This window comes from Vombatus ursinus, unplaced genomic scaffold, assembly GCF_900497805.2.
Source record: "Vombatus ursinus unplaced genomic scaffold, bare-nosed wombat genome assembly UNPS02000580.1, whole genome shotgun sequence".
NCBI lineage: Eukaryota > Metazoa > Chordata > Mammalia > Diprotodontia > Vombatidae > Vombatus > Vombatus ursinus.
The window spans coordinates 21,954,417-21,974,890 of NW_020940358.1; the positions used below are offsets into that span (position 1 = coordinate 21,954,417).

The 20,474-nt window shown below is 42.0% G+C and overlaps 1 protein-coding gene across 9 annotated transcripts in view; it reads left to right on the forward strand.

The window, feature by feature from the left end:
- The first annotated feature begins 4,861 nt into the window (after positions 1 to 4,861).
- The window catches only part of NFATC2 (nuclear factor of activated T cells 2), a 204,458-nt gene continuing 188,845 nt past the window's right edge, over positions 4,862 to 20,474 (forward strand). For 6 of the 9 annotated variants that reach the window (XM_027850841.1, XM_027850814.1, XM_027850823.1 and 3 more), the window contains exon 1: positions 19,026 to 19,566. In XM_027850841.1, the coding sequence (XP_027706642.1) occupies positions 19,437 to 19,566 (130 nt within the window). In that variant the 5' untranslated portion in view covers positions 19,026 to 19,436. Of the gene's footprint in view, positions 4,931 to 19,025; positions 19,567 to 19,705; positions 19,767 to 20,474 lie in introns of those variants that run through there. The other 3 variants (XM_027850864.1, XM_027850850.1, XM_027850857.1) reach the window with 3 other exon arrangements.

Genomic DNA, 20,474 nt, shown 5'->3' on the forward strand with positions numbered 1-20,474 from the left:
GTGTATGCAGATGTCTATGTCCATTTTAAAGACGCAGAAACTGAGGCACCAAGAGATGTAGTGACTTGCCCAAGGTTCACATAGCTCAAAAGTAGTCAAGACTTGAATTCAGGTCTTCTGGCTCTTGGCCCAATATTATTTCTGTTGTTCTCCACTCCTGACTCTGGACTTTCTCTTCTGTTCCACATAAGCCTCCTCATACTGGAAGTTCATTCTACCACTGAACCTCTCACACTAGCAGACCCTGAGGTTCTTCCTCTGATTGTCTGGTTCCTCCTAGAACCTCTATTTTAAGGAAAGTACTCAGGCCAGCCATGTCTTCTTTCTCCTCCTGGCTCCACTCCTAATTGTCTGCTCCAGAACTCCCCCCTTTCTAGTTTCCTTTTATGTGTTGGTTTTCTCCATTAGAATGTAAGCTCCTTGAGGGCAGGGACTACTTCTCTTTCTGCTTGTATTTGTATTCCCAACACTTAACACAGTACCTGACACATAGCAAGTGCTTAATAAATGCTTATCTACTTGACTTGTTGACTTGTATCATGCTGCCTCCCATATAACACACAGGAAGTACATATGGAGCATGTATGTGAGGATGGCATTAAGAATGGGGAAAGAGGGGTCCTTGCATCTGCCTTGTTCCCTTCACCACTGCATATGATCTTCTTTCAGCCAGCTCTACCATTTTAGTTCCTGGCCTAACTTCTTACTCAGGGTTAAGAAGGTGAGTAGGTGGAATAAACAGTCCCTGGGATGCTTATTCCCTTAGTGGTAGTCAGAGATCTTTCTGAGACATGCCTCCTACAGGAAATTGAGATTCTGGGGCAATTTCTTTTTTTAAATTAAAAAAAAATTAATTAAAAATTTTTTATCATTTTTATTCTGAACTTAAGAAATAAAACAAACATTTCCATAACATAGTAGATTAGAAAAAAAAGGTGACTGTACATGAAACTGCAAATGTATTATGTAACCAAGATCAGAAGGAAAACAGAAAATTGGGAGAAAATTTTTCATAGACACATTCTCAGATAAAGGTCTCATATCTCAAATATATAAAGAACTTTGTCAAATCTCTAAGAATGCGAGTCATTCACCAAATGATAAATGGACAAAGGATGTGAGTAAGCAGTTTTCTGATAAAAAAAATCAAGAAATTTACAGTCATGTAAAAATGCTCTGAATCATTATTGATTAGAGAAATGCAAATTAAGATAACCCTGAGATATCATTTCACAGTTTTCAGATTGGTAATTTCTTCTAGGAACTTGGAAGAGTATCTTAGTCAAGAGAATTAGGGTGGGATATGATTGATTCCTGACAATATATAAAGCCATTGTGATGGAAGAGGTGTAAAGCTACAAATATATGTATATACATGCATGCATAAGCGACATGGTGGAGAGGAAAAAATGCTGGATTTGGATTTGAAAGAGTGGTCAGGAATTTGAGTTCAAATTATATCATTTCCTACCTATATGATCTTGGGCAAATCACTTAGCTTTTCTGGGCCTCAGTTTCTGTACCTGAAAAATGAGGGGATTGTACTAGATAGCCTCTATGAGAGCCCTCAAACGTAAGATCCTGTGATTCTATGATCCTTTAACCAAATACAGCTACACTCATCTCCCTGCCTCTGAATACCTCTGGCCCCTGTAATCTCATGTCACATAATGTCAGAGCTATAAGAGACCTTAGAATGTACAATATAGAATGTCAGAGCAGAAAAGGATATTGGGGATCCTTTTGTCCACTGCACCCATTTTACTGAGGAGGAAATTGAGTGCCAGAGAAAGAAAGGCATCTGCTCCTGATCCTATGGCTAGTTAAAATGTCAAAGCAATGGCTTGAACCTAGGTCCTCCAAGACCAAATCCGTGCTCTTTGCCCCTACACTGTATGACCTTTGAAGCACACAGTTTATGGCTTAATTCTATTCCCCCCACCCCCTTTTGCCACTCTTTTGTGCATGTTAGCATTGTCTCCCCAGAGAGACCATGAACTTCTTGAGGACAGGTACCTTGTCTTATGCTTCTCCATATCCTTCACAAATCTAAGCACTGTATGAAGCACATAGTAGGTACTCAATAAATATTTGTTTGTTTAATTGATTGATTGATACAGTCACAAGGCAATTGATTTACCAATAAACTTTAGAGCGTTTTTTTTTTGTTTGTTTTGTTTTTTTTCCCTTCTCTACGACTGGCTCAATTTTGGAATCTGAGAACTTTGTAAATTCAGGTCAAATTTAAACCACCTCAACAAGTATCAGACAAGAAAGAAGGAACACTCAATGTATTAGAATGACAGAAGAGACTAGATTTTCTTCATAAACCATTTTCTCTTTTCCTCCTGACCTCCTATCTTTAAATATTAGTAGTATTGAATCAACTGTTTGGGATGGCATCTTTAATAAGAGTCTCACCAGGATTGTTTGAGTTTACTATTTATTAGGCTTATTAAAGCAAAGAGATACTAATATAAGGGTTCTCTGGTGAGTCACCTAGTCCACAGGCCCAGAATCCTTTGCAGCCTTCTTTTTTGCCATCCCTGCTCTTGCCACCTGGACGCCTTCTATTTGTTTTGATTCCATTTCTCTTTTTCCCCCCATTCATGCATTGGCTCCTTCTTGTCCCAGCTGAGCTCCTCTATTTTTAGAGTCGTCGTGGATAATTTAGTGGGAGGAAGTTCCCCCGCTTTGCTGCAGCATCCCTAAAAAAGAGAGAGAGAGAGTAAAAAACAGTGGGTGGTTCAGTTCAAAAGGACAAAATATTTCTTGCCTGGCACTGGGAAAGGAAAGAAGTTGTCTGAGGAACCAAAAATTTGCTAAACTAAGAAGCTTGAAAGCTGTATCACAGAAGGGCAAATTAGGTGACTCAGATGTGACTCCCAAGAGTCCAGCCCTGTAGTATAAATGTGCTTTAAAAGGGAAAAACTCTTAAGTGTGACCAAGGATTTATTCTATAAAGTATATCTAATGCTGATCTTATTAGGTTCCCAAGTGTTGGACACCTGGGAGGTGGAGTCTGGGACTCCACTCAAAGGTCAAGGGGTCAGAGTAGACCCAAGCCCAAGAGATGCCCGGGAACGACTCTGGCAAAGGAGGATTCCTTGAGGAGGGGCATGTGGGCTGATCAATCCACTGTCTCTGTTCCCCTGGTGCCTTGGGGTTCAACTCAATTGAATTACATAAGTCCCATTGCTAGAAGCTGGAAAGGCCACCCTCATGGGCTTGACAGCATCCAGAAGGGATGAGAGGAAAGTCAGGTGCAAGGACTTTTCCAGGTCCCATCTCAGTTGCTAGCCTGCAGGACAACAAACCCGAGAAGCCAAAATTCAGTTTGTGACAGCTCTGCAAGGCTATTGTGGGATGAGGAGTGGAAAATGGAAAGGTCCTGTGTGTGCCAGCCAGCTCTCAATGCCTCTTAAGTTCAAGCCTTTGCGAGAAAGTGGGAGATGAGTCACCGTTGGTTGCTACCCACAGTTTTATCAGACCTGGACAACACTGTCTAAAATGACCATTTTCAAAGCTGTACTCCTTGTGTGCTCAGAAATTTCCCCCTTTCCATGCAGGTGAAGCGCTTCCCAGATCTAAAGAACAAGGGAAAAATGGTTTGAAACTGCCCCCATATCCCCTTCGATGGACCTTCCCATCCCTGTCCATGTGGATCTATATATCTCTATGCATGAGGGGTCTGAATAGTGGCCTTAGGTGGGACAGTGAAACCTGTCTGTCCGAACCTCCTGAAAAGTTCATGACATTCTTTTCCTGTTTGCACAGAGCATGTGTAAACACAAGCGTTGCTTGGTTTCCATGCCTCCTTGGCTTTTCATTATTTCTGGCGTCTCTGAGCATCACTGGAAACCTTGGATTTTCTAAATGAATCTAAAAATACTTTTTGAAAAATTTCGATGTTGGGGAGATGACACAATCCATCATTATTTATTTATTTTCTCTCCTTTTCCCAGGACTCACCACGCCTGTAAAGTAAGGGGGTGGGGGGGTGTGTGTGAGGAGGTTGTTGGCAATGTTGGGACAGCAAGGAAACCAGCAAAGGGCCCTTTTTCAGTGGCAAAGGGGCACACAGTGGGCACTGCCTGGGTCTTTGGAGTTCATCACTGGGGACTTCTCTGAAAGGCTCTGGCTGGGGAAATAAGGCCATTCTGCATTTGGGCAATGATTTATTCCAAGCAGCAGCCTGCAAGGGGCTGAGAGAAGAAGGTGTCTGGTGAAAGACTTAAGAACAGAAGCTATCCAGCTTTCAGAGTCCTATAGTTCCTACAAATTTGCCTGGAGAGTACACTGCGCATACGCACACACACTGGGTCCCCCCCTCCCCTCCCCACTCCCCCCTGTCTCCCCCTCCCTTTCAACATCATCCATATTTCTCCCTCTCTAACTTTCTGCCTAACAATTAAGTGCTTGTGCAGCTAGACTAAGGGAGCCACAGAGCCTGCCTTGGCTAGGAGCAGGGAGACGTCATGGATTCCTGAGTGTGAAGTTTGCAGGAAAACCCTTAGTTTAGGAGATGGAGTGGGTCCAATGGTTTCCATGGCACTAGATAAACAGGAGGAAACAGTGAGGGAATCCCGTTATTTTACAGCATTCAAAGACTATAAACACTCAGCGCTGGGAAGGAAGTCGCCTTTCCCTCTCTAGTAACCCAGATCTCAGACTACAGAACTGACTTCATTGCATGAGGAGCTCAACTCAGTTCGGATCCTCCCGGGTGCCTCCTCAGCTTCCCAAGAGGAGAGCACAGGGCTCCCTCTCAACCAGCAGCCACTGGTTGAATATGGTTTAAAAAGAAGATTTCTCCCCACCTCACTTTTGCTCCTGAAATTTTTTTCCTCCTGAATCCAAATGCAGAGAGAGACTGCGTACAGACTGGTACACTTCCATCACCATCACATCATGAGGTCTATGGATCAAGGTAAAATTCTCACCATCTATTTTTTTCTCTTTCCCTTTCCATCCCCTTTCTCCCACCCCTCCTTTTACCTTCCTTTTCTATCCTGAAGAATGCTTCTGTGACGTCTCCTCTAAGTTCTTGAGAGCATGTTTGGCTGCAATGTTACTTCTCTTATTTCACACCACACAGGTAGAAGTGAAGAGGTGAGGTGGACAGACGGGAGAGCCGTTCTTTGCCTAAGCATGGGAGGGAAAATACAGGCTTAATTTAAGACAATGTTCTATGTCGATGAAATGATAGAAAGCAACTCTCCTTTAGTAGCCCAGCCAGAAGGATTTTCCTCTATACAAAACATCATGAGGGATCTCTTGCTAACTAACTGCTGGGCACTTAACCTTTTCAATACCAAAGTTTTTTTTTTAATCTATTTTAATTTTTTTAAGTGCAGGTAGCTCACAAGTTTTTCATTCTTTATTTTTCTAAAACAAACCAGGCTTGACATCTGGACACAGATTTTACTTTGAAGGTTGTTAGCTACTCTGGTAGTTTCAGCATCAGGGCATCTCAGGTGGATTCTGGTCATTGTTTTGATGTTTTGCATTAATATACACACATATACAGGCATATATATGTATACATCTATATGTTTATATACACATGTACACATGTGTGTATATGTAGATTGTATAAATGTATGTGTGTAAATATATATGTATGTATATGTGCATGTATATATATGCATATATATTGCATGTGACTGCTACTTTAAAGTGCAATGTACCATCAGTTTGTTTGGAGAATTAATTACAGTTGCATTTCTATGTTTTCTCCCTTCAGCATTTGCCCCAATACCATACCATTTGGATCTGATGGACTAATTGGGTTTGCACTTTGTTCTGGCTCCAGTTTGTGAGAACGTGAGATAAAAATACTCCATCTGGTCTGGATTGTGTTGGGGATTTTAGCAATTCAATCACAAATTGGGCTTTAAAAACTAGAAACCAGGGCAATCTGATCTCTTTTTCAGACAAGGGCTCCATGTACGGCATGGGGGCATTCCCGAGATGAAGAGATGGAAGAGTTAAGTTAAATCCGTGGAGGAGGAGTTTGCTCCATGTCATAAAATCTGGGTTGAATGTAGTTTTTGTGCTCAGCATAGCCGATTAAGGTTCTCTGGGAAGAAATGACAATTTTAGTAAATAATGTTGAGGTGCTTTTTCAGAAGCAAGCTAAGGGTGAACGCCTCCTTGTTAGGTGAGCTAGGAATGTGGGGCAAGCCTGCTTTTATACCAATTTTAGCTGACTTGGGCCATTTAGGACAGGGTTACGTCCAAAGGATCAGCATTTTTGCCAGTACCAGTCAAGCCTGTTCTCCCTTTTTTCAGTGGCCAAAGAAATATGTCCTTAATATAGCATCAGTTACAAAACCAATGCTTTCAGATAGATGAGGCGACAGATCTGTTTAGGCGGGGTATTAACTTTACTGTCATGTATACTGGGGCTTAACACTTGATGTTATGATGGGGCAGGACAAATGCCAAACCCAGCTCTCAGTCTGGGAGGAAAAAAAGAGCATCCTTTTCCCCTGTGTGACCTAATAGGAGCTTCAAATTGTATATGAGCTAAAATATAGCAAAGGAAAAAAGCCTCTTCCTCTAGACTTAAAAGCTGGATCCTTGGGTAGGTTTTGATGTGTCCATGTCCTGTCCATTGACTTCATGGACACGTGCACAGGGATCTGTGTGCGTGTGTGAGTGGGAAACAAGGGCACCACATTGTTCTGTGCAAACCACACTCCACATGCCAAGCACAAATGTACACATATAACACAATACCAGGCTGGATTCCACATCAAAGAGAGCTGGAATGGGATGTCTAAAGAGGGCAGCGTCATCCATGGCTGCCTCTACATTTGAGAAGCAGCCCAGGCCACCTTCTTGCTAGGTCATAGCAGCCATCTCAAGGGAGCTGTTGAACTGAGTGTGTGTGTGTGTGCGTGCGCGTGTGTGTGCCTGCATGCAGACTGGAGGGTTATTAATAGAAAATTTAAATATTTGTATAGTAAGAAAATACTTAAGTTGCTGCAAAGCTTTTTTAGAGAGTCTCCGGGACAAATAGAAAATATGAAAGATGTCTGTTCACTTTTATCTGGAAGTACAATACAGAGAGTGTCAGGGATTCATATAGATACAAAATGCTCATTCTAGGAAATGAACTTTTAAAAAAATTTTTTTTTCCTATGAAAGAGATCAGGAAAGGGCTTGGATCCCTAATTTTGTTAGTTTAGAGAAATCTCTGGGAAAGGAAGCTTCCTCTATTAATGGCAGTTGACACCTTTTCTGTAACTTAATAGAGACTGAGGGAGCTGCCCAGAGCTCTGAGAGATTAATGACAGATCCAGGATCATACAGCCAGTACGCGTCAGAGGTCTGACCTGAGCCCAGGTCTTCCTGACTTCCAGTTTTCTATCCACTGTATCAACTGTCTATCTCATCAGAAAAAGGTAAAAAAAATGCCTTGAGTGCACACATGACCTGATTTTGCCCTAAAGATCACTAATTGTGTCTTTTTAGCACCTCACGATTTTCAAGGTAGTCACATGGGTTACTCTTTAAGCCTTATGACTACCCTGAGAGATGGGTATTATTCCCCTTGGACAAATGTGAAAACCGAGGCCCAGAGAGGTGAGATATCTTTAAGACTGATTTTTTAGAACTGCTTCTTTGGGGTCAATTGAATATGCCAATGTTAGGAGCCTCAGCTAGGTTATCAGGCTTGCTGCTCCACCCTACAACATCCACCATGTTGATGAGGAAAGGCATAGTCACTCTTAACCTAACTTCTTAACCACTGAACCTCTCCAATTTCTTAATTCCCCACTTGTACAATAGGAAGGCCAATTCCAGACAGTGTGGCATGAGGGAGAGAATTCTGGATTTGTAATCAAAGGACCAAAGCGCAGGTCCCAATTTTGCCATGTAGGAGCTGTGTGGCCTTGAGCAAACCACTCAACCTCTCTGATCTTCAGTTTCCTCATATATAAAGTAAGAATAATAATACTTTGACCACTTCCTATTACCTTACAGTATTGTAATGAAAGCACTTAGTAAGCCTATAAAATTTGGCTTATATTCATCACCATCACTGGACAATGAATACTCTCAGACAAAAAGCACTGGTCAACTTGGGGTAATAACACAGTCACCTCCTTATAAAGAAAGCTATTTAACAAGAGTGGAGGGAGTATAAACAAGTAGAAAGAACATTGGGTTTGAAGTCAGGATACCTGGATTAGTAACCTAGACTTTGCCACTTGATGCCATTATAACATTGGGTAAGTCATATCCCCTCCTGGGGGGTCTTAATTTCTTCTTTCTCTCCTGGAAAATGGGGGATTGGGGCTAGATGATATCTAAGATTCTTTCTAGTTCTGACATTCCATGATTCTATTAAGAGTCTCTTTTTCCTACTCTGTTAGCCTCCCTGGCCTTCCTGGATTTCTCATTCCAGCTGGGCTTCTTCTCATTATCATCAGCCTTTCTTCTGGGTCCAAAAACTTCTAATCGTCTAATGCATATGTGATTAATATCACAGAAACAGAACCTCTAATGATAATGAGCAGCAGGCCCCTGGAAGTCCTAGAGGGGTGTTCAGCACTAAGGATTAAATACTGGTCCTTCCTAACATCCACGTATATAAATTCGAACTCTTGCCATTCCTTTCCCGTATCCTGATTTCTTTAGAAGATGCCTTATTTCTTTCTGGGCATGAACATCTGTATTGCTGGGTATATCTGATGATTTATTGCTGATCTGCATTACATGTAAAACCCACATTTTCCTTCTTGTAGTTGTTTTTCCATAGTGGAAGGAGGTAAATCTACCATTTGCTCTGGGTTATCCAATAGAATTGCCATAGAAGTGACCCCTGGATTCTTAGCAGGTGGCCTAATTCTACAATAACTTCCATTCTTGTAGTAATTAAAGGCTTACAAAACATGTTCCTTATAATAACCCAGTAAGGTAGAGAATACAGTATTATTACCCCCACTTTACTGATGAGTAAACTAAAACTCAGTAATAATAACAACTACTCATACGTCATCTTAAGATTCATGTAGTGTGAGATATTTAGGACAAATGTTTTCATCTCCTTTTTCTCCCCAGCAATATCATAGCTACCCAATAGGGTCTGGATGTTTGTTACATTCTGGCCAATAGGCTGTCCAGTCTTCTACTGAGTGAAGTAACTCATATTTTTATTGTGCTTGAAGGTTTGTTTATATAAAATACTGTCCCTACAACAGCCTTGTGAGAGAGTGCTAGAGACAGGGCAAGCATGAGCATCCCTGTTTTATAGATAAGGAAACTGAGGCTCAGAGGAGAACAGTTTGGCCAAGGTTATTCAATCAGCCTGGTTAGAGCCTATATTCAAACTCAGCTCTTCTGGCTCCATACCTATGTTCTTTTCACCCCACCGTCCATCAATAGGCCTGTTTTGAATGCTCATTTTGGGCCAAACAATTCAATTCACCATTGTAATTCAATTCAGTAAACATTTGTTAAGTACCTACTATGTGCCAGGAGCTATGGTAGGTGACTGGCAAAAAAACCCCTAAAGATTACCGGCCCTCAAGGAGCTTACATTCTACAGGGTATCCCAAAAGTCTTAGCTCAGTTTTCGTCTTATATAGCAAAAAAACTGTGCTAAGACAGGATTGGGTAGGAAGCAAACAACATAAATACAAATAAGTAAATACAAAAATAATTTCTGGTGGAAAAGCAAAGTTTTAATATAAAAGACAGTTTGTTAACAAAAGAGCAGTGGTTCCATAGCCCACAATGGAAGGATAGGAAAAATAATAAACAAAAATGCTTACCACACATAAGATTATGTGCTAGACATTTAACCAGGGGCAGAAGGAGAGATACAAAGAGAAAAAAGACAGGATTCCCATGCTCAAGGACCTTATAATCTAGTATGCAGAAATAATAGATACGCACATATCTTTGATAGATCTGAGATTTCTGCACTGGTGTAGACCACCACCCATTCACATCTTTTCATACTGTGGAATTCTTACCAATTTCCTTTCATAAATTCTGTGCACAAAATCTATTTAATGTGCCAGAGGCTTTCTCCTGGGTTAAAAATATTTCATGTATTCCAGTAAATGCTGGACTATCCCTATATTATTCTTAGTCACTTACTAGTTGGGTGACTCTGGGCAAGTCATTTAACTTCCCTTAGCTTCAGTTTCCTGGTCTATAAAAAAAATGGGGATAATAATAGCACCTACCTCCCAAGTAGTTGTCAGACTCAAATGAGAGAATATACATACAGCACTTTGCAAACCTCAAAGTGCTATATAAAGGTAGCTAGCAATTGTTATCATTATCATTATTAATTGCTGTTTTTATCATTCTTCATTCCTTCTATGACTGATCCATCTCCTTTTCTAGTAAGACTCACCTTTGATGATTTACTTTGGCCATTTCTTGCACCCAAGTTATTTTTGGTAACACATTGCTGCCTATTTATATCCACCATGTTTTTTTCCATTGTCCTTTTATTATATCTACTTGCAATTTAGATTCTTCAAAAAAATGTGGTATTGCATGACTCAGAGTAATCTAAAATCACTAAGAGAATACTGATGTTTATAAGATTGAATTCTGTGGCAGAGAGCAGATTGGCATAGTTGAAAGCAGGGTACATACTAAAATATAAAACAAATCATGATTTGCAATTATCAACAGCGATACCTTTTATATTGCATTTTGCTGCCTCTGAATGAAAGATGAATGAAAGAATTGACAAATAATAAGGGCCCAGCTTTTGAAATCATGTCACAAATCTGCAATAGAACAAGTCTTAATGGTTTCCCATCTTCCTTCGATATTGCTCAGTGTCTGAGGGTGGTGGGATCAGAGGAGGTGGGCAATAGTGATGATCCAGCATTGACCATTGATATGGAGCACTCAGAGGAAGCTCAACCATCTGAGGGAATCCAAGATACTAGAGAGGACAATGATGAAACAGTTAATCACGGAGTCTAGAGTGTGAGGAAGTCCTAAGTAGCCAGGAAGAAGCTGGTCTGAATGAAGTGGGTGGGATTGGTTGGGCTATGAAAGGTTCAGGTGAGGACAGAGAACATGTTTGGCAACAGAGTGAGACTAATGGCAGGTGAGGAGACTGTGGTCAGAGAAGAGAGGTACCGAGTTACAGATCTTAAAGGGGAAGCTGTGATTAGTAATATGAGTTCTTGGATGATGTGATGGTGAATTCATGTTTCTGTGAAATGGAGATGCATGTATAGGAGCTCAATGAGAATGAGGAACTGTGAATTCAAGTAGTCAATGGCTTGTCTTCATGAAGGATGCTAAAGTCTTCAAGGAAGATGGAAGAGAGTAGAAACACAAACTAGGGGCTGACATCATCTACGAAGGTGGAAGTGAGTCCTGGAGGGTGGTACCCCAAAATGCTGATGATTTACAGAGAGGGTAGTGTAGACAAATGGTATGGAATTTGAATAATAAGAAGTGAAGAGAGGTGGTTTGATGGTCTAGGAATGGCATAGGAGAATACCAGGTCCCTCCACATCATCTATTGAGTTGGGAAGAATGGGTGATGACATCTCTGAAAAAAAAAAAGGCAGTGAATGTGGTGTTTGCATGGCAGGATTTGATTTAAATTAAAGGAGTTAGAAGGAGGGGAACAGGAAACAAGTCAAGGAAAAAGGAATGTTTATCCATAGTGGATAGCTCCTAACCTCAAATGGTGGCTCCATAGGGCCTAACAGAAAACAGTAGGAGGCTAGAAACCAGAAGGTAGAACAGGAGTGGGATGAAATATAAGGGCTTGAGAGATAGTAGACAAATAAACCATCCCAGCTCTTTAACAATTATTTGAGCTCTTGTACTGTTCCCGGGAGAGACATGCCCCCTCAAGTAGCCTAATAATTTAAATGGATTTCTCCAGCTGTAGTACCTGTTTAGAATATAAGTAGTTTTAGGGTCATAACACTTCAGGGGATGTGGATAGACAGACATCTATGAATGATTCAGTGGGAAAATGGTGATCTGAAAGAAATCTAGATCCTGAAATCCTTGACTCTCTGTGCTTTAGGATAGCCACATCTCATGAAAATAGCTTTATGCATCCTGGCACATACATGTGAAAACACAAACACATATGTGTGCATATGTATTTTAGGAATTAAGTCTCTCTGACTATAGAATCTGACATAAACATCTGGAGTGTTAATGAATACCAGGGTGTACCTAAACTGTGGGGAGATGAAGTTTCTGGAACATGGCTATGCATAACTCAAATTTCTGGCGTAGACACAATTCTACATCCTGCTTTATGGTTGGGGAGGATTTCTTGTAATGTGGGTTTTCAGGACTTAAGTTTTATATTGAGGATTTTAAAGTATATAGTTATTGATAGTTAGTAATCACTCCCACTGGTAGAAATTCAGTTGATTAGCTTGGTTACTTAGAGAATAGGGTATAAAGCTGAGGTTGGGAATGTTGGCTCCTTCTACAGGGGTCTGTGATACTCTCATAAATCCCATACGTATACCTGCCTGCCATTGGATACCAATAGTAATAAAGAAATTTAGTGCCAAATGACTCACCAAGCTTTGTCTATAATCCTGTGACCTCTGAACCTGTGAAGGAATGACATCGTTTCCCTAGGACACCTTGAGAAGAGGTTCAGCCTGCTGCAAGAGAAATGTTTTCTGTTTCAAAATAAACAGGTTGTGCTCATAGGCTGAAGTCAGAACTCTAGTCCTCTCCGCACTCAGAGGCCAGCTTATAAAGGCAGTAGTGAGGACCTAACCATGGGGCAGTGTCAGCTTCCTCAAAGTGCCCTGCCAGTGACCTCTCCTTTTATTTAGAGGGGCCAAATTTGCAAGTTAGGAGATAATTTGGTCTGTGAACTGACTGAGCCCATGGTTTTTCCTTTCCCTAGTTACTTCTGACGATAGGGTTGGGTGATGCCAAAATGCATGCTATGGTGCTTGGATCTGGAGGGACAGTAGGTTACCAAGTACTACTTGCAGCTAGCCAGTTATTTTTTAATGGTGTCTTGGACAGGATTTTTAACAGGGTGCTCAGGATAGAGGGCATAGTGCTTTATCCACTGGCTCATGTAGCATCACTTCCAGTCTTTTTCTTTGATAGTTATCATTGTTCAAGATGCAGGAGTTTAGAGCAGGAGTTCTTAACCTGGGATCCATGGGTGCGCAAAAGGTCAATGGACAGATTTCAGGTGGCCTGTGAAATTGGATGAGAAAAGATACATCCTTATTTTCACTAACTTTTGATTTCCCTTGTAATACCATGTATTTTATCTTATACATTTAAAATGATTATTCTGAGAAGGGTCCATAGGCTTCACTGGATAGACAAAAGGGTCTTAACACAAAAAGGGTAAGAACCTCTGCTTTAGAATTCCAAGTAGATCAAGATACTTAAAGGCCTTTTCAATGTCTCAGTGTAACTCTTAGAACTGAAAACAGTGCTCTAGATGTGGTCTGATCAGGGCCTCGGATAGTGTGACTGAATCTGCTTAAGGTTTTTGAATATCCTCTTCCTCTTGATGTTCCTTGCCACTTCTTTGGCTTGTGTAACCCTGGCTCCTGATTCTCCTTTTATCTCTGTTGGCCTTGGTTCTTTTCCCTTCTTCCACCTCCTAAGTGTAGGTGCCCCTCTTCCACAAGACTGTCCTTGTTTCCCTTCCCTCCCCTTCCTTTTCCACCTCCTCCCTCTCTTTTTCTTTTTCTCCTTTTCTCCTCCTCCTTCATCTCTCATTTTCTCATCTTCAGTTATCTCTCTGTGCATATGAATCCTAAAACTCTAGCACTATTAGATTTAACTCTATTTCTTCCTTCTAAAGCCTGTCCTTTCTTCCAAATTTCCCCATCATTCTCTCACACCAAAGCTTGAAACCTTGGGACCATTCTCTTCCCTTTCTCTCACTCCCTACATCAAACCAGTTATAAAGTCCTATTAATTCTGCCTTCACAACTTTTTTTTTCAAATCTGTTCCCTTCTTTTCTTTCATGCTGTTGCAATCTTAGTTCAAATTCTAATCACCTGTTGCACAGGTTACAGTAATAGACTCCCAACTATTAGTTTCTCCCATCTCCAAACCATCTTTTATGTAGCTGACAAAATAATCTTCCTTCAAACCATACCACCCCCACACTTAAAAACCTTTAGTGGCTCCCTATTGCCTGCAAAACAAGCTTTAAACTCTTTAGCCTGGCATTCCTGACTTTTAACAGTCTGGCTCCAACCCACCTTTCCATCTTTATTTCATAGTACTTCCCTTAAAATATGTATTCCAGACAAAAGAGATTATTCATTACTTCCCAAACTTATCCTACTTTTTCCCACTTCCATGATTTTGAGAATCCCAATCTCTATTGACATCTTTCCCCTTCTTCCAGGCCCAGCTCAGGTGCTACATTCCTGGGGCCCTTCAACTAGAAGTGATGAATTTTAATCTCTCAGATCACTGTTTGACCTCCCACTGCAATGAATCATGTGTCTGTGTCTTACTCTAATCTTCTTGGTAGAGTGTAAGCTTCTTGAAGAGATGGATATCTTTGTATTTTCCCCAGTGCCTAGCACAGTCCTTAGCATAGCATGGTCATTTAATAAATTTTTATTGAATTTGTTAAGCTGAGAAGTTTCCAGCTTGTGATGGAGAAATAAATGCTTCCCATTTTCATTACTTTTTGTACTGATCCCAACCCCAATCAGATCTTGAATTACTCTGAAGTCTTGGATCTTGGATCTCATCACTTGGTGAGAAGTCCTACCCAGATTTCAAGAAAAGAATAACAAAATGTAGCCAGTCCTCTTCCCAGGAGTGTGGAATAGTCCGTTATGAGGAGGAGGAGTAGAGGTCTATGAACTTTTTCCTACCTACAAAGAGTCAGGAAGATTTTCCCACTGTAGTGGTAAGAGAGAGAAGTATCTAGATCCATGGTTCTCAAGGGATGTTTCGCACAAAATTTTGGATCCTGTGTTATTTCAGATTTAAAAATTTCATAAGTAGTTTTCAATATACCTTTTATTTACCCAGCATATTCAGTGTGGTAAGAATAATATTCTCAAGATAAATAAAACTTGCCTATTACATGTATATACTAACTTAAAAAATCAGATCTTGAACTTGACAAGAACTCAGCAAAATAGTTATTCTTGTTGAAGGAAAACTGCTTGCATAAATCTCTGTACTCTCTTCTAGTGTTGCCAAACTAAACTTTCAATGTGGCCAGATTCCTCATTCATTGTTGTGAGCAATAAAACATTTGACCAGCACTGATCTAGATACTGAGAGAGGGGTTTTAGGAAGTGACCTGAAAACTTTTAGCACATATCTGGGGTATATATTACTGGAGATGAAATTTTTTTTTTTTTTTTGGAGATGAAATCTTTGATCTGTGTCTGTTTTTCATCCTTTGTAGAGTTGGACAGCGTCAGCAACACTTGTTGCCTATTACACTAGAGATGGTTAAGGTTATTTTACTTGAGTAAACTTAATTTATCTCCATCATGGAAAGGTTAAATATGACAACAGAGAATCTGAAGATTTTAGAGTTGGGAGAAATCTTAATGAATGAGCGTATTGGCTTTGGCGGCCTGACCTTCTGATTCAATCTTCCTTATTAGTTTTTTTTTCTTGCTCTCCTACATTGCCCCACCTAAGATTACTCCCTTCAACATCTCAGATATCACTTCTTTGAATATATCAATGAACTTCTGAAGCAGACTGCCCCATTGTTAGCCCCAAACCTAAGGAAACTTTTCTGAAATCTGCCTCTAAGTTGCACTGTAGACACTGGTTCAGCTTTTTAGGGCCAAAGAGAACAATCTAATTCTTCTTCCATACGATACAGTCCTTAGGAAAGCTGATGACTGTGAGTCAGTCCCACAAGTTTTCTTTAGGCTAAATAATCTTCAGTTCCTTCAACTCGTCCTCGTATGATAGTTTTGAGTAATTTCACCATCTTAATTATTCTCTTTGGGACCCACTCTAGTACACCAATGTTCCTCTTAGAATTTGTCTTCTAGAACTGAATACAATTCTCCAGATGCAGTCTGACCAGGGCAGAGTACAGCAGGACTTTTATCTCTTATCTTCCTTGTGCTGGACAAGGCAGTCCAAAATTAGAATTGCATTTGTGGCTACCACATCATAATGTTGACTAATCCTAAACTGGAAGCCAACAGACCCCAAAGCCTTCTAAATATTTGTCATTTTAATGGCTTTTAAGAGAGTCAGTGTGATAGAAGGCTTGCCTTTGAATCAGTAAGACTCGGGCTCAAATCCTTTCTCTCTGACATGCACTAGCTCTGTGACCATGGGCAGGTCATAGTACTGCTTAGTGCCCAGGGTCACCTTCACACCATAATGAAATATCAGATGTAGGACTTAGCAGAGAAAGATGCTTCACAAAGTTTACCAATACTAGTCCCACCCCCAGACTTTTCAAGATCCTTACAATCTTTGTCATCTTTGCAAAGACAAGGGAAACAATTGGGAGTTGAGAGCCATTAGGTGGCACAGAGTGTGGGGCCTTGAGTCAGGAAAACTCGAATTCAAATCCAAGCTCAGACACTTGCTAGCTGTGTGAACCTGAGCAAATCATTTACTCTCTGTTTGCCTCAGTTTCCTCATCTGTAAAATGAGAATGATATTAGCACCTACCTCCCAGGGTTGTTATGAGGATCAAATGAGACAATAATTGTAAAGGACTTGCCACAGTGCCTGATCTATGGAAAGCATATATAAATATTAGCTATTATTATTAGCTTCCATGAATGTATCTGGAAGGTTGGTGGTTAAACACTCCTTAGCCTTCCACTACTTTGTAATCCCCGGATGGAACTGAGGTGATCCTGCATTCTTTAGGATTCTACAATGGGATATAAGCTTTTCCTCACTTTGCAACAAAATGGTAGGAACCCCAGGGACATTCTTAGTCCTGCTGTAAATCAGCTTAGCAATAAGCAGAGTATTTAAACAGAAGCAGAGGAACCACCTGTCAGGGATAAAATAGATGGGATTTCTATAGGGTTCATAGTACAGTGCAATGATACTGGCTCTGGAGAGGAATCTGGATTCAAATTCCATCTCTGAAACTATTAGAGTCACTTGTGTGACTTAGGCAGGTCACCTGCCTTCCCTGGGCTGCTGTTTCCTCATCTGGAAAATGAGGGGGTTGGACTAGAAGGTTTCTGAGGGCCCTTCGAGCACCAGCTCTATGATTTTAAAATCTTGCCTCAGACAGACACTGGGCGCTCTAAGTAAGTACTCACAGGGAGTCAGAGCAGAGACTCAAAGCCATAGACCCCCAGAGTTGGCAAAGACCTCCAAGACCACCTAGTCTGACTTATTCATGAATTTCTTCTATGTATTTCCCCAAAGTAGTCACCCAGCCTTCTCTTGAGGACCTCTAATAAGAGGGAAGTCAAGACTTCTCTTCCCCCGACCCCACTTAACAGAGTATTTTATTTTTCCCAATTACGTGTAAAGGTAGTTTTCACAATCACTTTTATAAGATTTGAGTTCCAAATTTATTTTCTCCCTCTCTCTCCTCCCCCCTCCCCAAGACGGCATGCAATCTGATATAGGCTATACATGTACAATCCTATTAGACATATTTCCACATTACTCATGTGAAGTCAAGACTTCTTGAGGAAGCTCATTCCATATTTGGGTAACTAATTGTTAAGACAGCTTTTCCTTACGCAGAGCTCAGTAAACTTGCCTCTCTCCCTTCAGCCCACTGATCCCATCACTGTTCTAGTGTAAAACACAACAAGCTTAATGGCTCTTTCCAGAAATAGCCCTTCAACTACTGAAAGAAGTACTATCACATCTGCCCCCCCATCCTCCCCATCTTTTTATCTTTAAACAGACTCATTTCCTTTGACTAATCTTCATAACATAAGTTTGAAATTCTTCCACATCTTCATTGCTCTTCTCTTCATGCCCTTCAGCTTGTCCATGTTCTTTCTAAAATGTGATGGTCAGGGGCAGCTAGGTGGCACAGTGGATAGAACTCTGGCCTTGGATTCAGGAGGACTTGAGTTCAAATCCTGCCTCAGACACATAACACTTACTAGCTGTGTGACCCTGGGCAAGTCACTTAACCCCATTGCCTAGCCAAAAGAAACAAAAACAAAAAAACAAAACCAACAACAACAACAACAAAATGTGATGGTCAAAGCTGACTACAATAGGGCAGGCTTCAGTATAACTAATCACCTTCTGTGTTCTGGACACTGCCTCTTTTAAGGCAGAGCTTGAGATTACATTGAACTTCCTTCCTTCCTTCCCTCCTTCCTTCCTTCCTTCTTTCTTTCTTTCTTTCTTTCTTTCTTTCTTTCTTTCTTTCTTTCTTTCTTTCTTTCTTTCTTTCTTTCTTTCTTTCTTTCTTTCTTTCTTTCTTTCTTTCTTTCTTTCTCTTTTCTCTCTCTTCCTCCTTATCCCTTCTTCTCCTCTTTTCTTTTGCTCTGCCATGCCATACTTTGCATATGCAATCCACTAAAATCTCTAGTTGATTTTTTTAAAAGGCACGGTAGAGATCATCTAGTCCAATCCAAAACCTTTCCAATTCTGAGATTCTAGGACTCTGCAAGTGTCAACCAGTGGGAGTGAAGTGGGGGACATAGTCATGGGGGAGTAAAGAAGATGGGCAAAGTAATTGAACAATTGGTTCATGACTTCCGTTCTACCTGTGTATCTTTGGACAATCACTTAAGCTTTCTATCCTCCAGTTCGCTCTTCTGTAAAATGAGGGCCTTGGTTAGATGACCTCTAAGGTCCCTTCTAGCTGTAAGATCTTGTGATCATGTGTTTGCCGATTAAGTAAAACCACAGGAAATCGCTAGAGCAAGAAGATTGGATACTAGAGGAAGACAGGTCTGACCCGGGGCGGGCAAGCCATTCTGTCCCTGGCGGGGTACTCGAACCCTTGGGTCGCTGGCAGGCGGGCCCCGCCTCTGGCTCGTGGGGCTGCCCTGTCCCCGCCCCGGGGCTGTTGCAGCAGGTGCTGCACAGAGCAGGAAGCTGCCGTAGCTGCTACTGTTCAGCCGGCACCCCGGGCTTGTCACAGCGCTGCTCCAGGAGCCAGGACACGCCGCCACTGGAATCCCCAACTCCGCCAGCCAGGACCCCTCTCTCCAGAGCTCGCCTGCACGTGCGCTGCGGGGACCCCAGACTGCCAGCCAGCTGAGCAAATTTGCAGGAAGGTGACCCCGGCCGGCCACACCGCGCTCCCTTACGGGGGCTCCCCGGGTCTCCCTGCAGTTTCCTCACCACCCCCGCCAAGCCCACAACGCCTCGAGAGGACTGGGTGGAGGGGCACGAGCAGAACAGGGGCGAAATCCCCAAGTCTCCGTGGGGACTTTTCCCCCCCGCACTCCCCCCACCCCGTCAGCCACTTTCGTCTGTCCCCCTCAGGCTTTGCGGGACCTCTACCCTCCGGCCCCAGAAGATGAGTGGCACAGAGAAGGATCCGGATTTGGACCAAAGCGGGGACCCGGGCCCTGAGCCCGCGGAGAGCCCCCAGGTCGAGTTTGACTTCTCCATCCTATTCGATTATGAGTATATGAACCCTGTAGAAGGTGGGTGGCGGCCCCGCGCCGCGCGGGCCGGGGAGAGCTGGGCTGACCGACTGGGGCAGGCGGCAGGCGGGGCTGAGCTCTGGGCAGCCAGCCAGGGGAGGGGGCTGGGGCACGCTTGCCGCTCCCGTCCCTTTTCCCCCGGCTGCAGCAGCTCTCTGCGGACCCTGGGGGCCCGGGCCGTTTCTCCTTCCCGCACCAAGGTGAGAAGGAGGCGGCAAGGCGGAGACTTAGCTTCTCATTCTCTCATTAACCCTTAGAGGACGATTGGCGCACGCCTGCTTCTGCCCGGATGGGGAGATGGACTGAGTCTCCCTTTCTTTTGTGGAAGAGCCCGAGTGTTAGAGGCCAGTGGTGCCCTCTTGCCAGGCTAGGTAGTTGTGAAGTAGCACCTTCCACAGAGCCAATAAGGGACCGTTGGTATCTGAGGCAATGTGGTGTGGTGGCAACATTGGCTGGAACTGGTGTTGGAGTATGTGAGTTCAAATTCTGACTCTGCTCTTTATTACTATTCTTGGTGGCTTTCTGCAAGCCACTTCTCTGGTCCTCAGTTTTCTCTGAAAAGTGAGGGAGTTGGACTAGATTTCTCAGGTTCCTTTCATGCTCAAATTCCATGATAACAATAATGAACATTTATATCACACTTCAAAATTTGTAAAATTCTTTATAATCTTGAGTATTCCAACAAAACTGTCAAATATATACTACAGGTGTTATTATCCCCTTTTAAACATGAGGAAACTGAGCCACAGGGAAGTTTAGCCGTGGTCACTCAGGGGGTACCAGTGGTAGGATATGAACACAGTTCTCTTAAGTCCCATTATCTCTATAGTCCCTTCCAGCTCTAAAATCCTATGATTCGAATGTTTGTAAAATTCAAAGTGTTGAGCATAATAGAATACAAAAGGATT